General features: G+C 38.9%; 1 protein-coding gene across 2 annotated transcripts; it reads right to left on the bottom strand.

Annotated features, from left to right (window-relative positions):
• DNAJC15 (DnaJ heat shock protein family (Hsp40) member C15) lies at positions 1-25,339 on the bottom strand. 2 transcript variants are annotated; one of them, XM_065639722.1, is made up of 7 exons: positions 25,171-25,339; positions 18,720-18,771; positions 16,735-16,808; positions 9,763-9,839; positions 5,301-5,371; positions 2,201-2,242; positions 1-2,112 (listed from the first exon to the last, which is right to left on the bottom strand). In XM_065639722.1, exons 1-6 carry the CDS (start codon positions 25,270-25,272, stop codon positions 2,235-2,237), a joined length of 384 nt encoding a protein of 127 aa, XP_065495794.1. In that variant the 5' UTR covers positions 25,273-25,339; the 3' UTR covers positions 1-2,112; positions 2,201-2,234. The 2 variants fall into 2 exon arrangements, with proteins under 2 accessions (XP_065495794.1, XP_065495784.1); XM_065639712.1 differs by lacking the exon at positions 2,201-2,242 and having other exon boundaries at positions 25,171-25,335.
• Positions 25,340-26,100: the final 761 nt, after the last annotated feature.

The following is a 26,100-nucleotide window of genomic DNA, read 5'->3' as shown; positions in this document are numbered from 1 at the left end:
ATCTCACAAAAATAAAAGCCATCATTCCTACAAAGACATGGGAAGTTAATTTTTAAGAACAGAACAAGCTGCCATCTTTAATGCATTTGTTTCAACTGATAAGAGTATCTCTTCATACCTCATTTTACACAGGAAAAAAAAAGGCAATCATATGAAAACAACAGCTAGTCAGTTCAAAATCATTAGAATGTTTTTGCTACCTACCATAAACATCAATTTTGCTTTTGAACAATAATGCAGATCAGACTTCACTTAAGAAAATTAGGAACTGCACCATCTCACTTTTCTCCTCCCAAAATGAAAACCTTCATGATTTTCTTTTTTTTTTTTTTGCTAATACATAGCAATATACCAGTGAAAGGAATAACCTTAAATGTGCATTAATTGGTGGCTACTCCTTTAACATAAAAAAACCCAACAAACCATTACAGCTACTGCGTAGGAATAAAGTTCATTATCTTTAAATTAAAGCTTCTTGTATTAGAGCATTAGTTAGATGACGCAAGTGTTGTACAGCATATGCTTATTCCCAGGCAGGTTTTTCCCTGCAGTCTGTTTTTACTTTATCCAGTCAAGCTGTGTCATATGTCTTGCCACTTTAATTGTAAAGAAGTCTCTAAATTACCCAAAGTTAGCATTTTCTTTCAGGGCCTACTTAAACTTCATCTGTCTTTAACAAAAATAAGGGAATCATGACAAAGTGGGAGGAACCTGATAAAAAAAAAAATCATATGCTTTTTTCCTTTCATCTGGACACAGACCACTGAATGAACAAATAAATGCATGTTCTGTTGGATAATAGGAGGTCGGATGCTTTAATTATTTAACTGCTCTTAGCCACTGTCCTCTGGCTAAATAACCTAGGAAATGGGAGATTTATATTTTATATGTATTTATATATATTTGTAGCACTTCAGCGAGTTGTTTGTTGTACCTCAAATGAGACGAGTTTGAACAGATACTAGAAAGTTTCTCAGTCTTACACTGAATCCACTGGCCTGTCTCATCTCATCATCCTCCTCTTAGGAGAGTTAATTCATCTGCAGCCAACTTACCAGTAGGAATTTGCAGCAGCCAAGTGTCCCAAATAGCACCTACTCTCAGCTGTGCATTAAAACTTGTTCTCTTTGAAGTTAGAGATCCACGGCTTCGGTTTTCCCCGAAGCCAGCGTGAGGTTGCGAGGCTGCTACATAGGGAGCTATATGTGATACTTCGGGACATGAAGCATAACGGAGAACTACCGAGGAAATAACCCAGCAAGTCCACGCAGAGCCATTAGCAAAGCGACCGTCATCAGTCCTGTTCATTCCCTGCAATCTCAGTCCTATGCCAGGCTGACAATCTCAGCAATCTTTGAATATGCAAAAGAAATAACCAAAACCAAGACCCTTCCCTCATATTTCCGTACAGCTAATGGAAACTGCAGTCTGCAGTCCCGCTAGTCATTTTGGTCCGAGCTGCACCTCTCAAACTGCATTCACAAATAAACCCTACTATTTCGCAAATGAACAGTCGAGTGTCAGGTAATGCTGAAAAGTTGCCATATGGGGTCTCCTATACTACCTGTGACTCAATACATTGTCACAGATTTTCTGGCAATGGTCAGGTCTTCCTCAATGAAGAAAAAAACCACTCTATTTAAGACTATTTTTTAAATTTTAAAAAGCTCCAAAGCTTGAACGAAAGAAGTAACTATTTCCAAAGAAAGACACAGTAAGAGAACATTTTCAGAGCTTGTAATGGATTGTAATTCAGTAAAAATTCACTAAAATTGAGACGTAGAAATGTAGAGTATCTCGAGTTGGAAAGGACGCATAAGGATCATCAAGTTCAACGCCCTGCTCCGTCCAGGAGCATAACTGTACATAACTTCACATAACTGTAAAAGACTTCAGTTTGCTTCTGAATAATCTTATTTATTTTTAATTATGGCAATAAATAGGAGCAATCAATGCAGGGTTAAGAAACTGTGCAGAGCAAGTAGATATGAAAGCTGTTGCACAATGTTGATGAATCTCCTGTGACCCAAGGCTTCAGATTTCAGTTTTTGGCACTGGATTCCAACAAGTCTTTTGCTTCGTTTATTTTTGTTGCTAAGTAAGGTGATCCACCTGAGAAGAAAAAGGGAAAAGGAATACCATTTAAACATCAGTATTAAGTACCAAGCTACTTCACTTGCAGTATCCCCTTATGACTCACTTTTATTAGCTCCTTCTTCCTAACGAGATCCTTTTCATACAACTGCTTAAAAAAATTACATCGGTATGAAGTAAACTAATTGATAAGGAAACATAAGAAATTTAATCAAAACTGAAGTCACTCAAGAATAACATTGAACAAATTGTCTCAAAGACTGAATTCTGAAATCACTTTACACTGGTGTGATTTAGACTTGCAGCGCAGTGCCGTTGCAAATGTATGCGAGGTCAGCTGTCTTGAACATTCATCAAAGGTTAACAGCTATTATTTTCACTCACCCCAAAAACTAAGAGGTAAAACCGTATAACGATTCTTTGTCAAAATTATTTAAGTGCCTGCGCAAGCACAGACACACACACCAAGCCTCTCCTGTGCTAGGTGCCCAGAATTACCAGCCAGAAACCATCACATTAAAGCCATTTAAACACGGTACGCCTTCTAACTTCTAGTCCCGAACACTGTCATTGCTTTACGCTCCATCTAACAATCTGATTACAGTTCAGTGGTCTTTTTGTGTTTGTTTTTTTGGTTTTTTTTTTTTTTTTTTAGTCTCCCCTTGAGTGTCAACCATCTGCCTACATTTACATTCACCAAAACACATTACAAGGTCTGTATCAGTAACTTACACTTAATATAATACACCTGTATTTTTAGCATGAAAATGTGTTTCCGGCAGTACTGTGCACTGAACAGCCTTTTCTGAGGCATCTGTTAAATCATTTTTTCATTCATTGTTTCATTCATTCTTTTCATCAGAAAAGATAATGACAGAAGTGCACAGAACTAGTTGTAGACACATGTAAATAAAAAAAGGGCAAGGTTTGCTTAGAGACTTCTTTAGGACATTCCTGCAGGAATCCAAACAATTATAAAGTCATTTTGTGGTGTAATAAAACCACTGGAAAAAGTAATAGAGCTCTGTTGTTCATGTTTTGGTTTTGTTTGAACGTAGCTCTAATAGGTAAGACACACTGGAGGAAAGCGAGAGAGGGAAGGGGAAGAGCAGAGAGCCGGCTACTAGAAATTCTTTTTTTTCTTTTTTTAAACCAATTGCCTTTTTAGCCAGGGGCAGGATTTACTACACTGAGTATTGCTTCTTTCTAAGAGTAGACAAGAGGATCAAACAAACAGTAAAGACTAAAAACTGCAATAAACAACGGACCCTAAGTAATTTTTGAATGTGTGTTGATTTTCTACAAGTCTAGAGTGCGGGATCTTAAAGTAAATTCAAATCTGCTGGAAGTGTTTTCACTATATTTACATCTTGAAGTGCCATATTAATTTTGTAGCCCTCCAACAAGAGAAAATGCAATCTCATGATTGCCTAAGTGTTTGTTTATAATTAGGGCAAGTCCAAAAGGCTTCTCTCTTCCTCTTTTCCTGTGAGGAAATATTCTTTCATAAAATTAGTAACTAATACATTAACATACAATGTATCAATATAAAAACACTTTTAAACTGAACTGTAAAGCAGTTTTAATAAGCAACCATTTCAGCAGTGCTCACTGGGGATGTTATTATGCAAACTTTTATATATTTCTTATATCTTTATTTCTAATAATCCCCTCTTCAACATTTTGGATCTCAGATAACATATATAACTTTTAAAAATCTGTAATTATTACCCTTTGTTCTGTCAACTGCAGCCGGCAAAACATTATTTTAAATAAACACTCTAATGTTGAATATTATTTTTAAAAGCACATCTGTGCTACCCACAGCCAGAAGAAATCAAGACATATACATGAGCAAACAAGTCTCCCTGTGATGCCACATGTTCAGGATCACTCCAGGCCCTCGCTCTGCAGCTGAAGACATTACACAAGCTTTTTTTAAAAATTTTTTTTATTTATTATTTTTTTTTATGGCCATGCCAGAAGAGCTGCAGGAGCAGCACAAAGGCACAAATCCCTTCAACTGGTGTTCCTACTGAGAAAATGCTCCACCGTACTAGCACACAGGAGGGCTCACTCCATCCAGCCAGCACTACGCTGTGCCCAGCTGCAGGTACATTACAGCGGCAAGAGCGGGCAGTTAAAATGTATGATCTTCGTCACGGGAACTGCCTCTTTAGGTCTACTCGACATCCACATGGAGATTCACGGTTCTGGCTCGCATCTCTAAGCACTGCTACAATCAACTTAGAAGCTCATTATCAAAAAATTTTGGCCTAATAGATACTGTAGCGGTTAAGAGGCCTTTGACCATCACGATATATTAGAAATGCAGAAGATAATTTCTTTTCTATGTCTGTGCAGCTTATACATTATAAAACGTGTAAAAAAATGAAAGTGTGAAATTGAATAAGCAGGACGTCCTTCGAATTAAACTGAGGGGTGAAGACAGCAAAGAAAAGCATCAACTAAACACTTCCCATGGCCAGGGTTCAGAGTTATTTTTTTCATTTTCTTAAAAGGGGGTGCTGGCAGGGAGCCCTGTAATTCTGTCAAAAAGATATAAAAGCCCTCCGATTTCCCCTTTTGACTTCTGAAATACAGTGCAACTCTTCACCATCTGTTATTTTAAAGTAGAAACAGCAATGAACATATGGGCTTTCTTTCTCAACCAGCTGTAGTGTAGTTAAAGTTATAATAATAGCCTTTCTGAAGATAAATTTACATTAAAAACCTGGCCAGTAAAGCGACAGTGCCCAGCTTTACATTTTTTCCAAGTGAATTCCAGGAAGTCTGAAATTCATCAGTGATGTATTTAGTGACTGCAGAACATTTCCCCACAGAAAGTTACTTTTATACATGTGACTGGTCCATCTCAGTTCAAAGCAGGAATATCAGTTTAATGTAAAAATGTTATAGCTCATTTTTTCTTATTTTGAACAAGTTGTTTTAAGTGTGGAAGACTGGTCCCCAACCTCATAGTTTTAACTGAAGCAGCACAACTCTAGGAAACAACATTAAAGAAAGACGGGCAAAACTGAGGTTCATAAAGCCTAGTTTATCTGGGAGATGGCAAACAGAAGCTCAAGTGTGTAAATAAACAACATACATTGGCACTTAGCATGGTTACTTACACAATCAGTAAACTTAAAGGATCACATTTAAGCCGCTTCCTTTCCAGCTCTGGTTAAGTAATAATTATTTACCTTTATCAGGATGATTCAAAATCATGATTCTTCTATGGGCTGTTCTGATTCTGGCCTTGTCAGCAGATGGGCTGCAAAAATAAATTGAATTGCTTACCATAAATGCCATTGCACTCAGATATAAATTAACAGTTTACACTGGATTCAAAAATAATTAAAACTTGAGATTTTCACCATCTTGTGGACAAAACATAAAATTGCATCTCTGAGGAAGTAACAATAACAAAGGCATGTAAGACATGCTGAGGACATTTTTTAAAAGCCTGTGTATTTTACACAAACAAATATATTTCATTTCTTTAATGCAATAAATCCACTCATTTAAAATAAACAATTTGGGGAAGAAAAAAACAGAAGAAAAAAATCTAGCAGCTCTAGAGTGTATCTAGCTGGTTATTCATATCATTAAATGCAGAAAACATATTTTTTTCCCTCCTAGAAAAGTATTTATATGACCAATGACAAACCAACAAATATTTAATATTATCACATTTTGTTCTACTGTAAATATTTTTATAGCTGCTATAAATAATTCTTCTTTCTGCTGGGGCCTGAAAAAAACCCGACCCTGTATTTATTATTTTTGCAAAGCTGTTCAGTGTGTTACATTCAGGGACACGCTGATTTACAAGTGCTACATCATGTTGTTTCCTTCTATACAGATACATAAAATATGTACTTGGCCTAAATTAAATATGTACCTTACCAGACAAATAACCACTTATGGATGCAGTAAGGCTACTGTATGCAAAAGGATAGTCTGAATGGTTTAGATTTCCCTAATTTGTTAGCATGCAGAAATGAAGCAGTGTTTTCCACTTCAGGTGACTTCTTAATCAGTGATGATTCAATTAATTAATCTTTTTGTAGATACAGTTTGAATGCAAGGTATCAGCCTAACTACATTCCCAAGGTAAACAACCTCTAATTATTATTCTGTCACAGGGAAATTAGGGTATGTTGCAAAAATAGTTCCTAGAACTGCATAGGAAAAGATTACTTCAATACTTCAGTCTGTGCTGGTTGACCCTCATCCTATCATTGGGCACCACTGAAAGGAGTCTGGTCACGTCTTCTTCACACCCACCCTTGAGATATTGATAAGCTGTGATAAGAACCCCTCTCAGCCTTCTCTTCTCCAGGCTGAACAGAACCAGCTCTCTCAGTCTCTCCTCATAAGAAAGATACTCCAGACCCCTCACCATCTTTGTGGCTCTCCACTGCACTCCCTATTCCACAGTCAGACTGGTCTCCAAAGATTCGTAATCACTATAAAAAAAACCCCTTTAATGTCAAAATCACATTTTTGTTGAACCAGTTGAGCCTCACGACCTAAGTCACACCAACGTCACGCTGCCTTCTAACGTGACCCACTGACTGAGAATCCTATCAACTTGGTGGGAACAGTCAATCTGCTGGAGGGCAGGGCTGACATTCAGGAGGACCTGCAGAGGCTGCAGCAATGGGGTGACAGGAACCCTTCACAAAACTCAACAAGGGCAGACGCAGAGCCCGGCACTTGGGAAGGAGAAGCCCCTCGCAGAGCTGCAGGCTGGGGAGCGGCTCTGCTGGAAGGGACCTGGGGCACAGCCAGAGCAAGAGCCAGCAGAGTGTCCTGGCAGCAGAGGAGGACATCAGCCTCCTGGCCTGTATGAACAGGAGCAGGTCACTAGGTGGACAGAAGCAGCTGTGCTTCTCTACTTGGCCAACCACATCCAGCTGCTGCATCCAGTTTTGGGACCTCTGTACAGGAAAGATATTGGCCAACTGCAGGAGGTCCAGCAAAGGCCACCACAATGGTTGGGGGCTGGAGCACTCACCCGCTAAGGAGAGGCTGAGGGAGAGGGGCTTGTTCAGCCTGGAGAAGAGAGGGCTGCCAGTGGACCTCACAGCTGCCCCCCAGCATCTCCAGGGAGGTCATAAAGAACATGGGTCCAGGATCTCCACACTCATGCATGGTGGGAGGTTGAGAGAAAAATGGGCAAAAGATGAAAAGAGAGGTGCAGGCTGGACATAATACTTTTTCATTCCAAAGACTGTCCAGGAGTGACACAAGTTGCCCAGACAGATTGCACATCTCCATCCTTGGGAGTATTGAAAGACCTGCTGGATGAAGTCCTGAGCAACCAGCTCTGAACCCACTGGTGGCCCTGCTTTGAGAAGGAGGAAGGACTGAAGACCTCCTGAGGTCCCTCCCAGCTTGAGTGGTCTTATGATCATATCATATACTTGTGCAGTAAGCTCTGTTTAAAAGTAAAATAAAATATTTTTTTTTTTAAAAAAAAGCCAGAGTGATTAAACCATAAATACATTTATGTTTGTATACTTATTCAATGTACTATACTTTTTTTTAATATTATAGCCTTTTTTTTTTGTTATGTCATTTATGTTTTAAGAATTAAACATTTTTAACTAATGCATATATATATTTAATACATTAACAAACATATTTCCTACGGAAAAAATAAGTATGCATCTTGTTTCATGGAGGAAATGGTACAATACAGAAAATTTTCTTTATTTTTATCTAGAATTTTAACTTCTGGTTTTCAGACATATTTTCTAACTTGAGAAGTCCAGCATTAGGGATTTGATAGCTGTCAACCATTATACTTAGGACAGCTATATTTTGCTAGTATCTGTTTTGTCTAATGTTTGGAAAACACTCCTAACATTTTCACCTCCCATGTCATCTCAGACACTTCTCCCATCAGCAGCTACTTCTACAAAGCATATACTTGTTAAAATTATCGCTATGTTTATAATGAATTTCATTAATCAGTGCTGCTTCATAACGACTAATGCAAGAAAAATAAAACTTGAAATTAGTCAATATTTCCAATACAGTACTTTGTAGCTCTGAATACCTTTTTCATAGCTTCAATAAAAATAATGCATATGCATGTTTCTACCAAAACCCTGCAATTTTACAAGATGGTTCTTAGAGAATAACATTTGGAATGTATAATGGCCAATATATTTGAAATTTAAAAGCTACCATTAAATGCCCACCTTTATCAGGGCTCATCTTTATTATTTATATTTCCCACGCATACTCAGCACTTGAAATAATGAAGAAACTTTGCCTCAGAATTTAGTATGACTTAGAAGCGATGAGACAGAGGACAAGCGTTACAATAATAAGATCAGGGCCTAGACAGATCTAGTTTGTGCCTTTGTGCATATCCTGGCATTTTCCACAACACTTTAAAACTCACTTGCATTTTTTTTTTAGGTGGCATATATATATTTCTACAGTAAGCAGCGAGTTAAAACTGGTCTAGAAAAGTGTTTTTAAACACTGAAAATTTCCTATAAACTTGTTAGCCATGCTTCTATACAGTTAAAGGTTTAATCCTTTAAACATTAAAAAGAACTTTGCTCAAATCTGATCAATAATGGTATTTGCAAAACTGAGTCCAAACACACGAAGCAGTGTCATTGCTCCCGCTGCAGATTCAAGCTATTAAAAGAGACTGATTTCAGATGTGATGAAGCTTCAGACGTGTACATGAGCAGTGTTCAGGCTGGGCTTTGCCACTGTAAACACACTTTAATAAGCTGCAGCATGCTACTCTGAAATATCACTGAATTTGCCCTTATAAAGTGAAAATGTTAATATATTATCAACCTTAAAGGTCAAAGGAAATATTTCTGAAGAGTATTCCTATAAATCTCCTCTTCAGTGTGCAAGCATGAAATATTTCAAATAAACGTTATGTTTCATTTTACAGTTCCTTAAAATGAATGCTAAATCTCTATAACTTCCATTATGTCAGAAGTAAACACAAATAGCACACCAAAACAGAATTTAAATCCCAGTTTTCACCATTTGGAATAGTTTATTTTGGGTATAATTAAAGCCATCCTCTTTTTTTCTTTAATTTTAAAATTCACCCGAATGTTTTTGAAAAAAATCCACAGAAAAATCCATTGATTACTCAGCCTGGAGAAGATTTCCCATACCTACTCTAAATGACAAATCTCTCTAAGTATTTTTGTTTAGAACATGCCACAACCTTTTAAATCCAAACAAATCAAAGAGTGAAGAAAGAAAAAAAAAAATATACTGACTTACCGAAAAAAAAAAAAGGCAAAATTGATTTGTTTTCCTCGTTTATTAATATAATCTACAATATTACTTATCTCAAGGGGTTTTTTGAAGACCAGCCCATGTGATCACACTAATTAGCACAGTATGTGCTACTCTGATTATTTCCAGAGCACCAATTCTCTACTGCAATGTTACCGTGCCTTCAAGCCAAACGCAAGTCGCATGTTTTATTAGCATTTTATTGTTTGCTTTTTAGCTTAAGCAGAATATTAGAATGGTTTATAAGCCATTAAAAGCCTTTTTAAAAAAAGTTACTGTTTTGGCAAGAGTATTCCACGTCTTCACAATATGCATTTTCTTCATTCGATTCTTACCAAACAAAAATATATATTAATGCAACATACCTACCTTACACCTAAAATAAGACTAGCTTCTCGCCTACTCATTTTCTGTTCAAATCCTCCTTTATAGTACAATGAAAGGCTCTAAAAAGAAGAAAGGAAAAACAAGCAATAATTAGTTTCATGTACAAGGTGCCAGGACCTAAATCATGTTTCTATGACCTCATTCACAGCACTACATTCATTTATAATTTATTTTGAAGGCATGGAACAACTACAAACCAGACAATATGAAAGGACTTCTGAGTGTTAACGCATATGAAAAACAACTTAAAAATAACTATGCGTTATTTATTAAAAATAACTACTGCTAATAAGAGATATTAATAGCTACAACCATAAAAAACCTGCCCTCAGGCAAAAGAGTCCAGAATCAAAGTATACCCCAGCACAGAGTGGTACAGTGTGTGTGTTGGTGAGGGCAGGGGAGGGAAAGGGGGAAATTTGTTTAGAATGGACTTGGTACCGCCGCACTGGAAAACGGCAAAAATCACAATATTTTGGCATCCAAGGAATTATGGACAGTCACTCTGAAATCTAGATATTGCTACAAACAAGGTAGAGAAAGAAAAAAAAAAAAAAAAAAAAAAAAAATCAAACAAACCAAAAGAAAAACAACCACCAAACGAAAAACAACCACCAAACAAAAAACCACCAAAAACAAAAGGATAAGAACAGATAAATATAATATACTGATGAAGAGTCATTATGTTTTTTCACATAAAGGAATGTTACTTTAAAAAATATATATCAAGAGTTCTTTGAAGGAAGCTTGAAAAATAAACAAAAAGAAATCAAAAAAAGGCTTAACATAAAGCCATAACCTCTATTTTAAAAATCACTGAGCTAGAAAACACTGAAAAGTAGCAGAGTATATGGAGAAATTCTGACAAACGCCTTTACATCCTTCCCTAGACATCAATGACTGATGATGATTAGATACAGGATCTGGGGTTAGTTTTTTTAAACTCATTGGCATGTGAGACTTTAGCCATTGTTTTAAGGGGAGAAAAAAACATGAGTGGGAAAAGAACATTAAAAAGGAGACAGAGGTAAGAGTAAATCATTACAACAATTAATTGTCATAGAAAATGGGTTGAAAGTATATTTGTCAACCATAAATACATCAGAAATTTTAAAAAAAAAAGTTACTGAACACCACTGATGGTTAGTGACCTCAATGTAAATGTTTCTGGAAAAAAGATTAGAGAATAGCCCATTGCTACACAAATAATAGCCTAAGCTGCACAAGTCCCAGAGGCAGCAGATGTAGCTCCAAGACAGCCTGCCTTTGGGAACTGGCACACAGAAATCACTCAAAAACATTGAAGTTTTTTCCTCAATGCAAAACCTATCAACTGGGGGAAAATAAGCTTCTTTTGTTGCTATCAAAGGGAAGTCTGTCCTGAGAGCTGAGATTATTTTTAAGTGTTCCTTTTACCCCCAAGTGAAAATGTGCTGGCTTTTAATAAAACACTTTTCTCACTAAATATATTCATTCATATTTAGTGAGAATGTTGCCTTCTGTTTACACAAACTCTCTCTTATGTAATTTCAAAAGCACTAATGCATTTAAAGGGCTCTGTCTATGATATCTAAGCAAAGTCTTCAATTAAGCTTAGGAGTGACATTCACCCAAAAGCAAGGTTCAGAAATACTTCACCTGTTGCTACCATGAAGTCACACATGCAGCCACAGAGGCTATTTTTTTGGCGTACTACTATTATCTGAAAATAATCTTATCTTTCTTCTTCCCACCCCAAATCACACATGAAATAACTGCTATTGTAACAGTACATGTACCAAAGCCAAAGCAACTGTGGATGTGTCACATCTACAGCAAAAATCTTCTGAGGAACCGCTGCTGTAGCTACAGGGTGACACAAAATGGGTCTGTCACAGCGCACACCGACGCTGGGGTTCAGGTACGTAACGCTAAGGAACACATGGGGCTTCTCCAGTCCTTCGAGAGGAAATGATGCTCGTGATTTAATGGCAACCAGATAACACCCTTGAGGAGGCAGAGCTGCACAGAAATTTGTAATGATGCTGAACAATTAGTACAGTGAGGAGAGAAAAGTACACTGTAACGTCCTCTGAAAGATCTTCCAGAACATCACCCAAAGCAGCTTGGGTGCAGATGGATTTCTGAAAAGGTTAATTCTCCACCCTTCGACCCTGGCATACAACTCTAATACAAGAGGACATTGGTACACTATTCATGTAGAGAAGAGCAGTATTTGAATTATCTCCAATACAGCTCGTCTCTGTTCTTGGTAGATTTAATCTAAAATACTATTTGAAATAAGAGAATGAGAAGGGATGGCTATAGGCTTAAATTCAGAAATATTTTTTCATGTTTTTTAAAGCCTGCTTCCTTGACACTGTTCTAACCTTGGAAAGCCTTGATTTGGTTCATTTCCAAGAGGAATGAAGAAAAATAAGTGCTGTTGTCTGCGTCCTTTGGCACATAAGCAAAAACAGTTTGTTGAATTGGTCATGAAGAAAAAAACCATTTTCTTCTTAGAAGTGAAGCACATGGCAAGAATAATCAATTGTTAAATATAAGATCTTGATCCTAAACAGAATTTAAAGCAAAAGGAAGTTAGACATAAAAGCCATTTTTCCCATTGGTTAGAATAAGGGGAAGAAATACCTGGGCAGGTATCTAGTTACCCTAATGAAACAACTTTTCCACACCATTCAAATTAAAGCATTTTTTTCCTCGTTTTAAATTCTAAGTAATGGTCGCAACGAAGTGAAACGATACTCTGATATTTTTCTGGTATGAAAACTCCTTGATGAGCAGACAGTTCTAGGTACTTCATTATTTCTTAATCCTGGCTACTGCAAACAAATTCTGCACTGGAAAAATCTCCACAATGAGCTCTCCATTTCTTTGTGCTATTTGAGGTGAGAGTAGGGGTTACATTTAATTTATTTAATTTCCTTGTATGTTGTTACTATTTAGCAACTTACCAAAGCAAATTCTGCTTCCTGAACAAATGCCATTAATAGGTAGGGGGGAAGAACAGAAAATGGCTGGACTTCCTTCGCAAATGCATATTCACTCTTATAAATTCACATAAAAGGCAGTCAGCTAAGAAAATCCCATTCATTTGGACCGTGACATCTTCAAGATATTTTTCCTGGCATAGCACAGGGAAAGTGTAATCACTCCTTCCATGCCAAGGTAAGAGATTCAAAACTCCATAACTGAAACCATTCATCATATTATATAAAGCAGTGAATTTTTCAGAAAACTCTATGTGTTGTTCTACCACCAATACAATCCTGCATTGCACAGGTAACAAACACTGGAAGAAGAAAAGAAAACAAAACAACCAAAACCAAACCTACAAGAACAAACTATTTAGAAGCTGTGTTATGTTATAACCTACATTTTGCTAAGATCAACTTTAACTTCCTTAAGTTCAGTTAGGAAAAAAAAAATCTATAAAATGGACTGGAAATTGCATTATTCTCTGGAAGTTTTATTTTCAGTGAAGGACAAAGGAGGCGGTCATTACCCTTCCCTCTCAATTGAGAACTCTGAGAGTGAGCAGAATCAGATCCAATAAGGGAAACACAGTGCAAAAATCCCTAATGAAGTGCTATGGAAGACATCCTTTTCTTCTGGAACACAGAACTTCCAGGATTGTGGGCTTTGAGTATTTTGACAGTTGATTTTGCCTAGAATTGCTGTTTCTGTCTTCAATATCTCCTACGTATCTTTCAATCTTCAATATCATTGATTCAACAAAGACAGGTAACGAATACTTCCTTTTTTTATAATGTTAATATTTCCTAAAATGTGAAATAGTCTCATCTAGGTGTTCCTGCTCCGGCAGGGGGATTGGACTAGATGATCTTTCGAGGTCCCTTCCAATCCCTAACATTCTGTGATTATAATTAACAGCATTAAGGTTTGCCTGAGGAAGAAAAGCTAAATGACTGCTTAGCACTATGCACCTTCTACTGGCAACAGACTCTCATCACTACACAGAGAAACACCACAGTGTCACTGCTGTGTCACCGAACAAGTCTGATGAGGAGCGGCTGAGGGAGCTGGGGCTGTTCAGCCTGGAGAAAAGGAGGCTGAGGGGAGACCTGATCACTGTCTACAACTACCTGAAAGGACGTTGTAGCATGGAGGGTGTTGGTCTCTTCTCCCAAGTAACAAGTGATAGGATGAGAGGAAATGGCCTCAAGTTCAGAAAAACACAGAGCACATTTACTTGCCTTTACTTACTGTTTTTAACTTAAAGATGAGTGCAGTTGTTGACTGTACTTCTTATTTATTTAGATAAGTAAATAGAAAGTGTCGAGTACTCAGGATACAGTAAGCAGGCATTTTAAATCAGTGCTTCATAATTGCTCAACTTGACCTTACCCAAGTCATTTAGAAGTGAGCAGGAAGGATAAACAGCATCTGGATTACCTGTGTGACTGCGACCAACATGAATTGTTATTTCTATTGCAAATGGGGGAGAGGAAGAGTCAGGACTTACAGAGAGAACAAGCTAACTTTTAAATATGCCACTGCTTTACAGTCTCTCAAAAAAAGGTGATGAGGGACAGAGTTTGATTCTATAAAGTTAGAACAAACACTGAAAACTACAGTGACCAAGTTAGGCACCTCCTAACACCACAGGAAACCAGCTAAGTAAGACTAAGCCTAGACACTAAATGGCATATTTCCAGTTAGCATAGGTAGAAGTACTAACTGCTTTATTTCTTTTGTCAGCATAGTTTAGAAGGCAGTATGTTGTAAAGAAATGTGATGAAAGTGCTAATCCACAGCTTATACTCAGCAGCTTCAAATTTTGCAACAAAATAAGTTTGGAAAATAAGCACTGACATAGGATCTTTGTACCTAATGTTTTCTCTGCTGTTTCAAAGAAAAGTTATAAATAGGAAATAATTGATTGTTAAGGGGAGGAGAAAAAAAACTTGGAAAAAAATACAATCCAGGAAAGTAGGAGCTGTAGAGCATTAAAGAACAAATAATCTTGGCTAAGAATTATACAAGGGTTTTAAATCTGGACTAGGATTGTAGAAGAAAAATATTATCACTACTCTTACAAATATAAAGCTGTCAAATATACACAGTTAATGGCAAACCAGAAAAGAGAGTTTTTACTGTATTCAGCAGATCTCATGTTACACTGAAAACTCATATTTTCAAGTTCAGAAATAGAATCAGAGAAAAGATACTCTACTGGAGATCCACATCCAATTCTGGGCTGTGAGGTGGGATATAAAGGCAGACAGAGGATGCAGCTCCAGGGACTAGGAGCTCTGAGAATGCAGAAGCTCCAGGGTTGCTCTTTATGGCTGTTCATGAATTCTGCAGGCCTCTGAAAGTCACTATAGTAAAAATGAGATAGGCTTGTAATGAGCTTGGTTCAGCCAGTATATCGGTACTGAGGGGTACAGTCTCCTAGGAACAGACACCTCTCTGTGCAATAGCATGTCATATTTCAATGTGTTAAAAAGAGTCACTGCCTGCTTTCTTATCTGAACACGTCTGAATTTAGATTCTCTAGCCTGTAGCTACAAATGGATAGATGAAGAAATGCTGGAGTAAAACTGCTGGGGAGGGAGAGTGAAGATTGAAGCACTCCCTACTCCAAAGCCACATGTCCTTATTGCTAGCTACTTCCAGCAAGCCTGCAAGTCAGACTGTAACCACGTCATATGAAAGCAATTTAATCTGCAGTACCTGAAGTCCCCTCTGCTGCTTTTGAAGGCAACTTGGGAATCTCCCAAAAAATTACTTTGAAAAGAAAGAAAAAAAAAACACCAACAAAACAATAAATGGTGGTGGTGTCACAACAGCAATGCAACAGAGGAACAGAGAGAAAAATTGATACAGGAACACTGTCTGGCTGACAGACATCACAATCAAGAACAAGTGTGGACGATTGTCAATAGGACAGCCCATGTTTCGAGTCTTTCCCTCCCCAGGAAGCTTGCCTCCACCTTCAGCACACTAACAGAAACTACAGATGGCAAATGAATTTGGACCCTAACATCTTGTCTATATATTGCATATTCAGTATATAGACAAGCTCTGTGTTGCAACTTGCCTCACATAAACAGGTACAATGCCAATGATCACTTTTAAACAAAAACCTACCTTTAATATACTTTTCAGAAAATAATAATCTGCAACAACTACTCCCTCAACACCCTCACCCATTGGCATTGCAAGGGGAAAAGTGTTCCTCCCACTGTGGATAGGTGTTCACAGACTACAACCTCTGAAAGAAAGCACTGCCACAAGACATCATCTACTTTATGGGGAATCACTTTAATCAAACAGGAATAGAACATTTTTATTTATTTACCAGAGGACAATGTAGCCACTGAAGCAAAAAGTAAATGCTCTCAAATATTCCCTGCATATGCTCCTCTCACAACAATCTACCTCTTCATTTTTTACCTCATGATTATATTTTTAAACATGTAGGGCAAAACAAAAACCAAAAACTTGGTTAAAAGTTAAAATTAGCCGTGAAAGAAAGAAAAGGCAACTCACATCTCTATAGTAACCTTTCCTAGAAGTTTCTCGATTTGTCTTCTACATTTTTAATACTGTATCTGAAAAACAAACTACTGAATTCTTTCATTTTTAGCTTCTTGAAAGGAAACTGCATGTCATCGCTTTGTAATCTCTAGGAATTAGCTATTTTCTCACAGCGTGCTTTAGCAATTTATCATACGCTTACCAGCAAAGAGTTCTGAAACATCACCAGGAAAATCAGAACTGTTTATCAAACTCACAAACATCTTTTCATATAGCTTCATCTATGGGGATTTAAAATATACTAGATAACATGCCAGAACATACACAGAGACAAGTATCCTAGAAAAAAATAGTCTAACTGCCACTTGCTGTATATAACATGTCTCCTTTCTAAATACTTGAAAATATAAAATCATAAACTTATCAAAAAGTAACTTCTAAACTTACAGAAGTTGAAATCCTCTTTGCTGTCTCTGAAATTGCCTGCTCCAATGGTTTCCAAAGGTGGAAAGCGTAACGACCTGGAAAAGATTGAAGTTAAATGACATTATAACCAACATTCACTAAAAGGAAAAGAAAAAGTCTCCAACTTATGCTCATCGGCTTACATCAGAAATATTTTTCGTTTAAAAAATAAAATCAAAATCCTTCCTTGATAACCTTTTTGTCTCATTTATTTGCTGTACAGCGCCATTGCACTTTACTGCTTTCGAATGTTCCCTCAACAGCTGGTTTTGAATCCTGCCCAGCCAAAGTCCCACAGTAAACTTGCTATGGCTTGCACTTTTCTATCTTTGTATTACTGGGGGAGGAAGTGGGAGAAGTTTAATATACTTCATCTAAAAACCTAGTAACGGACTGCAAAGATACATTGTCTTTGCTCACAAAACAAATAGATTTAAATGCATTTCAATATGATAAATGAAGATATCTGCCTTGTGAACTTTAAGAAAAAGGGTAGTATGAAACATTAGCTTTGGATATACATTATTTATTAAACACTGTTCAAAGGTTATGTGTTCAAAAAAATAAAACTATGTACTGCATGTTTCTTGCTGTGATGTTGTATGCTTAATCACACATTTTGTAAGTACTGCATTTTTAATTTTGTTACAAAGAGAGGATCTTCTGGGATTCAGAGCCATTCAATTCCCCACTGGCAGTGAGTGTCTATAGCTAGAGAAGGCCATAGGGAATGCTGTTAGACTGTGTTCTTGGAAGCACAAAGCAGGTCTGCAACTTCAGAATTAAGACTTGTGCCACATTACCCAAGGATTTTTTCCCTGTAAGTCCCTTCTTGCCAATTATTGTTTTGATTAACTATTCATTAGCAGTGTAACTTACTACTATGCACAACGGAAAAGTGTTTTATAAAATATGGCTCTTCTTCATTCAAATAGCATCTCACTTTCATTCTTAAAATACATGATGCGTCCATTGGTTATTTTAGTCATCTAAGCCTGTGCCTATGTTAACACAGAAGTTAAAACCACTGTTAGAGTATCACTGCTGAAAATTTGTGATGTACTAATATATTACCTCGCCGCCTTCTTAATGCTGTTACTACTACTACTTTGATAGCTATCATTAATTCTTCAGCTCAACAAGCAGAAGAAATTCAAAGAGCATTCATCTTCTACTTATGTACAAACACATAGCTAAACCAACTCCTTAATGGATGTACCTCACCAAAGATCTTGTCTTTCCTTGCCCTCATCATAAAAACCTAACACAACTGTACCCAGCAAAAGCCTGCTGAAATCTGGTGCAGCTTGTTCATCTATTGCATCTGTTCCTGGTGTGTGCATTTGCACATAGCTGACCATGGTCAATTTACGTGCTGAAAATAATGGAAATTGATTTATGTATTTCAAGATCAGAACAGAAAAAACTTATCTGCCCTGAGTAACCCAGAGTGTAAATCATGCTAAGCCCCTGCCTTGTGTTGAGACTAGAACCTGTTTTTCAGATAGCAGAGTCTAGCTGCAGGAGTTCAGGTAACAAACAATATACTATGGGAACAGTTTAATATGATAAATCACTGTAGCCACTAAAACCTTCTATTTTTCTCTATCTGAATTTGTAAAGCACCTCCACACCACAAGATCCTGTTCCACTCTTATGTACTAAAGGTCCTCTACTTTGTAATTTGCTGATAAATAATCTTTTCACATTACATTTTGCAAACAAACAAAATGCAGACAGAACCTTTTAGCTGCTGCTCATAAAATTAGCTCCTCCAGCTGTGACCGTTCAAAAAGAATTTTGAAAAATGTGTCAGGAATTTTGAAGGGAAAGGAACTACAACTGGACATGATTCTACATAGCACTCTCAACCAACCTTTCCACTATTTAAATTCATTAAAACTCCATCAACCCTTTGGAAACAGCAGCTGACAAGTGGCAGTTCCCCACTCGGTGATTTAGCTCACCTGCAAACGCAACAGTTGCAACACCAAGTCCAACCGCGATCATAGTTCTGGCCTAAAGCAGAAAAACAGGAATCAGAATAACATTCAAACTCTAATTTGAAATATAAGCACTTTAACAGTGAGTATTTCTGATGTCTGACTTGGTGTTTCATGTATAAGTTATATGAAAGGTTAAATAAAGTTCTGTATTGCACCAGCTCTGTTAGATTTTATAGTTCAGCCCCATTAACCCATGCCAACGTATTAGGTTGAACGTGGAATTATCTGTTAGTAAATGAGTGAACGAATGCTGACAAAGAGCTCACAGTATGTAATGATAAAAACACAAGTCAGACAACTATTCAGGATCACTCAAAATTATTTGTGCACACCAGTTCAACACAGTCTGAAATGTCACTTGCCATAACAGAGAGTATTAATATTGCTTTGCAAAGTCCTTCACTTGGAATCTCATCATGACACTGCTTGAAAGTGGTATTGGAATACTAACTTAACACTGTACTTAGGCTCACCCAACTAAGAAAGACCCCGGGTCCCAGCTGACTCCTGGCACTCTCTTCAAAGACTAAGCCCCATCCCACAGCTACGGCCACAAATGTATATTAGTGTCTTCCATCTTTCACACTTTGACTCATGGAAGCCCCGATAAAGACATAAAGCCCAATAACCTATTTTCATTATTGAGTGTCAGTCACTGGCTGGACTCTATCTTATAGCACAAATATTTGTAAACAGGCAGACTTCTGACAGATTCCAGGAAGTGTTCATTAGCAACTAAAATTTGCTCTAAGCCTAACTGGGCTCTCGAATTCAAAAGCACAAAAACTTGAACATCTGATTTAAGCAAAAGTAACTCCTACCTTTTGCTAACTCAAACCTCCCAGATGAGGTACGTGTGTTTTCCTACAGTGCTTGAAGAAAGTCAGGCATCTCCAGAAGGACAAAAAGAAATATCTCCATGCTGAACAAGAAGCTGCTGAAAGATACATACTAAACCTTGAAGAAGGGACTGACTTCTCACACATTTGCAGAATGCAAAAAAGAAAATGAGCACTGACGTGCATGTGTGCTGGGGGCATCGATCTACTTCTGAAAACCCTACATACAATCTTTGAACCAAATGAAATAATCTGTGGCACTAGCTGTGTCTCATCCTATGTTAGTTATATGTCAGTTTCCCCCAGGAAACATAAGAAATCAGATTAGGCCTGTTCAGCTTGAATACAAAACATAACTACATTGAAAATGCTTTTATCACCCAACTGACTCTTCTGTATGCGACTGACTTCTGCATTTATCCAATAACTGGTTAACACATTTTCTACCAACAAACTTGACAGCAGGCCTTAAAGCCCAAATTTCAATGTGAGTGCCCCAATAACTGGATTTGGGGCCAAGTTGCCTTCGCAACTGAGACTCCTGGGGCTAAAATTCTGTATCTTTGATTGCACTCAATCTCTAGAAAGAAAGGGAGTAGGGGAAGAAGTGGAAAATATCAGTTCTAAAGTCTTCTGGAACTGGCTTAGTAGGGGCTACAACAGATTCTGACAACTTTCCCAGCAAAGAGGTTGCCATAGAAGACGTGGGCATTGCCATCGTGCCCAGTGGCACCTATGGCTTCGACTCTGAAGGCAAGCGTCCGTGATTGCTGCCAGCAGTACTGAGCTCAGCGCAGAAAAAGTAGGAGCCTGCTCTGAGCTCATCTGTATGCAGCTGTATTCTTCTATATCTAGCTTCTGGATCCTGTGTGTTTTAACTAAATACCTAGTTCCCACCTACTGGGATGGGGCTATTCCAACTATTTGCATAACATAATATTGCAGTTACCTAGAGGTTTCTAGCAGAAAAATAAAAAACCTCACTAAACACGCTGAAAGCGGAGCTCCAAAGTTAAGACTAGGGGAGTTCTGGCATTAAAAATCTGCCTGTCTATTCCATTTTTGTAAACTCACTCTTCCATCTCAGTGTAGTCTTCAGTCTCGATATTAGCATTCATTTCTGAATGTAAAACTAATGTAGTAGTTTTATGTCTGTTGTTCCTTTCAGTTCCACTAAATTTCCCTTCATCTTTAGACCATGAAAAAATAAAAGTATGTTGCCTTAAATGGTAGCAGATGTAAAATAGCGAAGCATGTTGCTCATCTCCTCACTAAACCAAAATTCTTTCCATTTCTTCTCACAAATCGGTTTTCCCAGGCTCTCAATATTCAAAACCTTCTAAAAAATTCTAATTCCTCTGTTTAGACACTAACCAGAAACAGCCACATCTTTTCTGAAAATATCATAACCCTGTAGAAATTCTATATTATTCTATTCTGTGGTTTGTGACCACGGGTTTATATTCAATAGAGACTTTACTTGTTTAGAATGACAGTGAGAATCTTTCACTAAATGGCTACAGTCAATTAAGAGAGCAACCATGTGTGAAATAGATCACACTGGCAAAAAGTAATATTTATTAGCTTGTGCTCGTCCAAATTAAGTTATACTTGCTTTGCCACCAAAGAGGTGGTTTAAGTCAGCTGTTTACAACAAAGTATGCAAGTTACAAGGCATTAGCAGCAGACACCTCATCACATGTAAGGCCAAGCATAGAGACCAAGCTAATAAATAATACCTGGACTCTTGTCAGTTCAGTGCAGAAACAGCTTAAAGTGGTTTTGCACAGTAGTCTGGGAACATGATGTAGACACCCCTGAGGGCCTCTGATAGCCAGCCATGTCCACTGGGATGCATTATTTCAAACTCAGTGGAAAGCACTACCAGTTAATGGAAAGCTAGTGGGGAAACAGCAGGTAAAAAAGCAGCATGGCAGCAACTATAGAATAGGAGCAGTACTTGACACCAACAGAAATATGAAGACAAGCCAGAAAACTAGGTAAAAGTGATGGAAAACTCAAGCCAGAGAGGCATGAAAGACTGCCCACGTATTCAAGTGAGGCACAACCACAAGAAAAGTTACCTTGGTTTAAGGCAATTCACCTTATTTGCATTATGAGCAGGTTAGAGAAGAGTCACTTGCCACTTACTAGCCAAGAAGCGATAACTTGTCATGCCAAAGCACCCTGAACGTTTGTTATGGTGTGAATAAATCCTAGCTATACACATGACAAACACTTCATTTGAATCAACATAAGAACAACTGCATGGTTAGTTTTTGTCTGACAGCCTCTCATAAAATCAGTGGCAACTTCAAGCACTAACCGATAAGTGCTTTAAATCTGGTTTGACTCAGTTTCCTCTTCCACGTTCACTCATCTCAGGTGACTAATTAGAAGAATAAGTCGATGCTAGTCTTTTGCATTGAAATTTAGAGCATAAAGTTTTAATTAAATGCACTCCCTTCAAGTCAATACTAAATGAAAGCAATACACTATCAGTGTGGAAGGGATCAGTTCATTTACAGCATGTTAATACAACTACCACCACAAACATTTTTAGCTCCCATTGCTTGAAGATGCATTTTTTTTTCAGACTCATAAAGGCTAAAAAAATAGATACTTACTGACTATGAATTATGACAGAATTGACCTTCCACCTCCCCCACCGAAAATGCCATTAAGAAATTTCTAAGATGTGGGTTTTCAATGAAATCCAAGAGGGGGTAATAAAGAAATAAAAGATTAAAAAGTAGCATCTGTCCCTTTCTTTATTCAATGAATCAGCTCCTAAAGGTTAGTCATCAACCCTATGCTATTCTGCTGATCTCAGTATTTTAATTTTACTATGTAGTTCAGTTTTCTGCAACAAACCCTCTTAGATACAGAAAATAATGAAACAAAGTCTTGCTAAATCTGCAAAACCTGATTTTTAAAAAAAATATTTTCAGAAATGTGTATAAGAAAACACGCACATTAGAAAGAGATCTGTAAGACTTGACTCACCAAAGTGTTTGGCAAACAAGAGGATAAAGCACATTAATTAATATACAGTATGTTTACAAGTATACATCATGTGCTGTTGGCATACAGAGATCTACAGCCTAATCCTTTAACATGTAATTTTTCCAGTAGACTAAATTTTTCAGTAGAAGACACAGGGAAGAATGAGTTATTCTTTCTGCAAATTTCTAATCCATGGTCTCTGCCAACTTAATCATACTAAAACAAACAAACAAATAAATAAATCTGTAATTCTGAGCATTGAAGCTTCTCCTTCTATAAAGCAGAAAAAAGTTAAACTTATAAATAATTTAAAAAAAGCATGATTTTAAAATTTCAGCATAACGCTATTACATCTGGCTACAAGAACCACCTTTACGAATGTGAAAATATACCTGCTTGCATAGGATTTGTATTTTATACACTGGTTCTTCTAACACAAGCAGTGAAAACACCTTTCTTAGTCAAATGGAAAATATTTTGCTCTTCTCACAACTAGCTTTCAGACACACAGCAAGAGCTCTACCATCTTTTGCCTCAAAAACCTACATTGTAATGGAATAAAAAGCACAGGCAAAATAATAACTCGTGACGATTTGGATAGCATTTAGTTATCAGTCCATGCTTAATCATGGATCAGTAAAATAGAAAGTACATATTTAGATTGAAATAAGCATACAAGTGTAAACTGCTTGCTTAACTAAACATTTTTTTAAATGTTCTTTTTTTTAAAAAAAAGAAATGTTGTAGATGTAACAGCATACACACAATGAAGTATGGCAAATACATATTTAAAGCCATTTTACAACTATGAAATCTTCACCATCCAGTGCTTTAAGCAGCAATCCATGTATTTTTCACAACTGTTTTCCAAAGAGAAGTCACTGTCCCATGAACTAGTCGAAGTGACCAGAACGAAGGCGTGGGATAAAGTTCCAGCACCCTTCCCACTAAAGCATGGCACTGCATAGGAAACTTTGGAGGCATTTCACCTCCACTTCGAAGCCCATCCCGCCTCTCCCCCACGAGGAACTGTCATGTGAGAATTAACTTTTCTGAAATGGAGCTCTACAAAGCCATTAACGCTCAAGGCTGTGGTAACAAAACTCACACAGCACGTGGAAATTCCACAGGTATCCCCCTCTTTACAGCAGGGGAATGAAGTTTGAGGCCGTGTCTGCTCATGCCTGTGAATGCTGGAGCAGCGCAGCGCTTTAAGCGAAAGCCGAAGCGCTCCCGTGTCTCCCGCTGCCCACGCTGCAGCTCCCCCCACACCACCAGGCCCACGCGTGGCCTGGGGCGAAGGGGCACAAACCTTCTCATCCCAAGCACCACCACCCCGACCTCCCTGCCCACCTCCATGTGAATCACAGGATGTCCTGAGTTGGAAGGGACCCACAAGGACCATCGAGTCCAACTCCTGTCCCTGCACAGGACAACCCCACAGGTCACACCATGTGTCTGAGGGTGTTGTCCAGTCTCTTCTTGAACACTGTCAGGCTTGGGGCCGTGACACCTCCCTGGGGAGCCTGTTCCAGTGTCCACCACACTCTGAAGGAAGAACCTTTTCCTGATGTCCAACCTAAACCTCCTCGGCACATCTTCCTGCCATTCCCTCGGGTTCTGTCACTGGTCACTAAAGAGAAAAGATCAGCGCCTGCCCTTCCTCCTCCCCTTGTAAGGAAGCTGTAGCCGCCATTGAAGAGACGCTGCCAAATTAATGTATACTGTGATTAAGTTATAAAAGACATACCCATCATTAACCAGTTAACATGAGATAAATACTTTCTGACCACCTGCAAAACGAGGGGATATTTTTCAAGTTTTAGATCCTTCTGCATGACAAGAGGGAGACAGAAGATTAAGTAATACATTGTTTAGAAGCAGAGTGCTTAGTTTATAGTTAACTATTAATTAATACATGTATCGTAAGTAAGAAACTAAACAATTATAACTAACATCATCCATTATTTTTTAGTATAGGTGTATTGTATGTCAAAACTTTCAAAAATTGTAATGCATATGTAATGATTATGTGAATATAAGCAACGCAAGAGCATCCAGTCTTTGAAGCACTTATGAAGGATGATCCCCAGAGCTCCCCAGCGCTGATAAAATAACGAATGTCACTTAACAGTATAACTGACTCTGCTGTTAAGCTTATTTCTACATTCCACCATGAGGTCTCCCCTCAGTCTCCTCTTCTCCAGGCTGAACAAACCCAGTGACTTCAGCCGCTCCTCAGACAGCTTCCCCTCCAAACCCTTCACCAACCTCATAGCCCTGTTCTGGACACTCTCCAGTAGCTTTATATCCTTTTTAACCTGTGTTGTCCAGAGCTGCACCCAGTGCTCCAGATGAGGCCGCACCAGTGCGGGGCAGAGCGGGACAATGCCCTCCCTGCCCGGCCGGCAATGCTGGGCTTGGTGCACCCAGGACACGGCGCGGAGCCGGAGCACGCCTGCCCCCCGCAGCCCCATCCCCCGGCAAGCCGGCTGTTGCTCTCCCCTCTCCTCGGCCGCCACTCGCGGGACGCGCTGCACCCCCTTCCCCGCCCCCAGCGCGCTCACCAGCCCTCGGTCCAGCTCGGCTTGGCCCTTGCCGGCGCCCGTAGGGACCCTGGCGTACTCGGCGTAGCGCAGGCCCTCGGAGGAGGCCGCGGCTCCTTCCATGGCGGTGGGGGAGGAGGTGGAAGCGCTACAGGGCGGCCGGAGGGACAAACCAGTGGGAAGGACGGACTCCGGAGCTCCTCCCATCTTCAATCCGCCGTGCCCGCCCCGCCGCCTCCTCCGTGTGTCATGGCCCCTGTGTGACGGGGCCGGGCGGGCGGCGGAGTCGGTCACCGGTGGGGCCCTCGGGGCGAGGAGGAGGCGGTTCCTGGGGGAAGGAGCTTAACGTGGGGTGGGAGACCAGGGGCTGGGTTGTTTTCCTCCATGTGTCCCCCTGACGGGCTTGAGGAGCTGAAAGGCTGGAGGTGGCTGCTTGTGCTGAGTCCCAGGGCAGCCAAGAAAGAAGCAGGGGAGAGGAGGTGAAGGGATAAGAATTTATGCGTTAAAAAATAGGATAAGAGCCACGAAGATGATGAAGGGAGTGGAGCATCTCCCTTATGAGGAAAGACTGAGGGAGATGGGTCTCTCTAGCTTGGAGAAGAGGAGACTGAGGGTTGACCTCATCAATGTTTATAAATATGTAAAGGGTGAGTGTCACAAGGATGGAGCCAGACTCTTCTCGGTGACAACCAATGACAGGACAAGGGGCAATGGGTACAAACTGGGACACAGGAGGTTCCACTTAAATATGAGAAGAAACTTCTTCACGGTGAGGGTGCCAGAGCACTGGAACAGGCTGCCCAGGGAGGTTGTGGAGTCTCCTTCTCTGGAGACATTCAAAACCCGCCTGGACGCCTTCTGTGTAACCTCATCTGGGTGTTCCTGCTCCGGCAGGGGGATTGAACTAGATGATCTTTTGAGGTCCCTTTCAATCCCTGACATTTTGTGATT

This window comes from Caloenas nicobarica, chromosome 1 (genome assembly GCF_036013445.1).
Source record: "Caloenas nicobarica isolate bCalNic1 chromosome 1, bCalNic1.hap1, whole genome shotgun sequence".
Lineage (NCBI taxonomy): Eukaryota > Metazoa > Chordata > Aves > Columbiformes > Columbidae > Caloenas > Caloenas nicobarica.
Note: the sequence above shows the minus strand (reverse complement) of the source record. Positions and strands in the feature narration are given on the sequence as shown.

Bases quoted from the DNA above. Each gene is read 5' to 3' on its own strand.
- DNAJC15 (XM_065639712.1), bottom strand. From the start codon at position 25,272: ATGGAAGGAGCCGCGGCCTCCTCCGAGGGCCTGCGCTACGCCGAGTAC. The intron at 16,809-18,719 runs GTGAGCTAAATC...AATCTTTTCCAG, and splicing joins TGCAACTGTTGCGTTTGCAG to GTCGTTACGCTTTCCACCTT. The intron at 5,372-9,762 runs GTAGGTATGTTG...TTATTTTTGCAG, and splicing joins AGTCTTATTTTAGGTGTAAG to CCCATCTGCTGACAAGGCCA.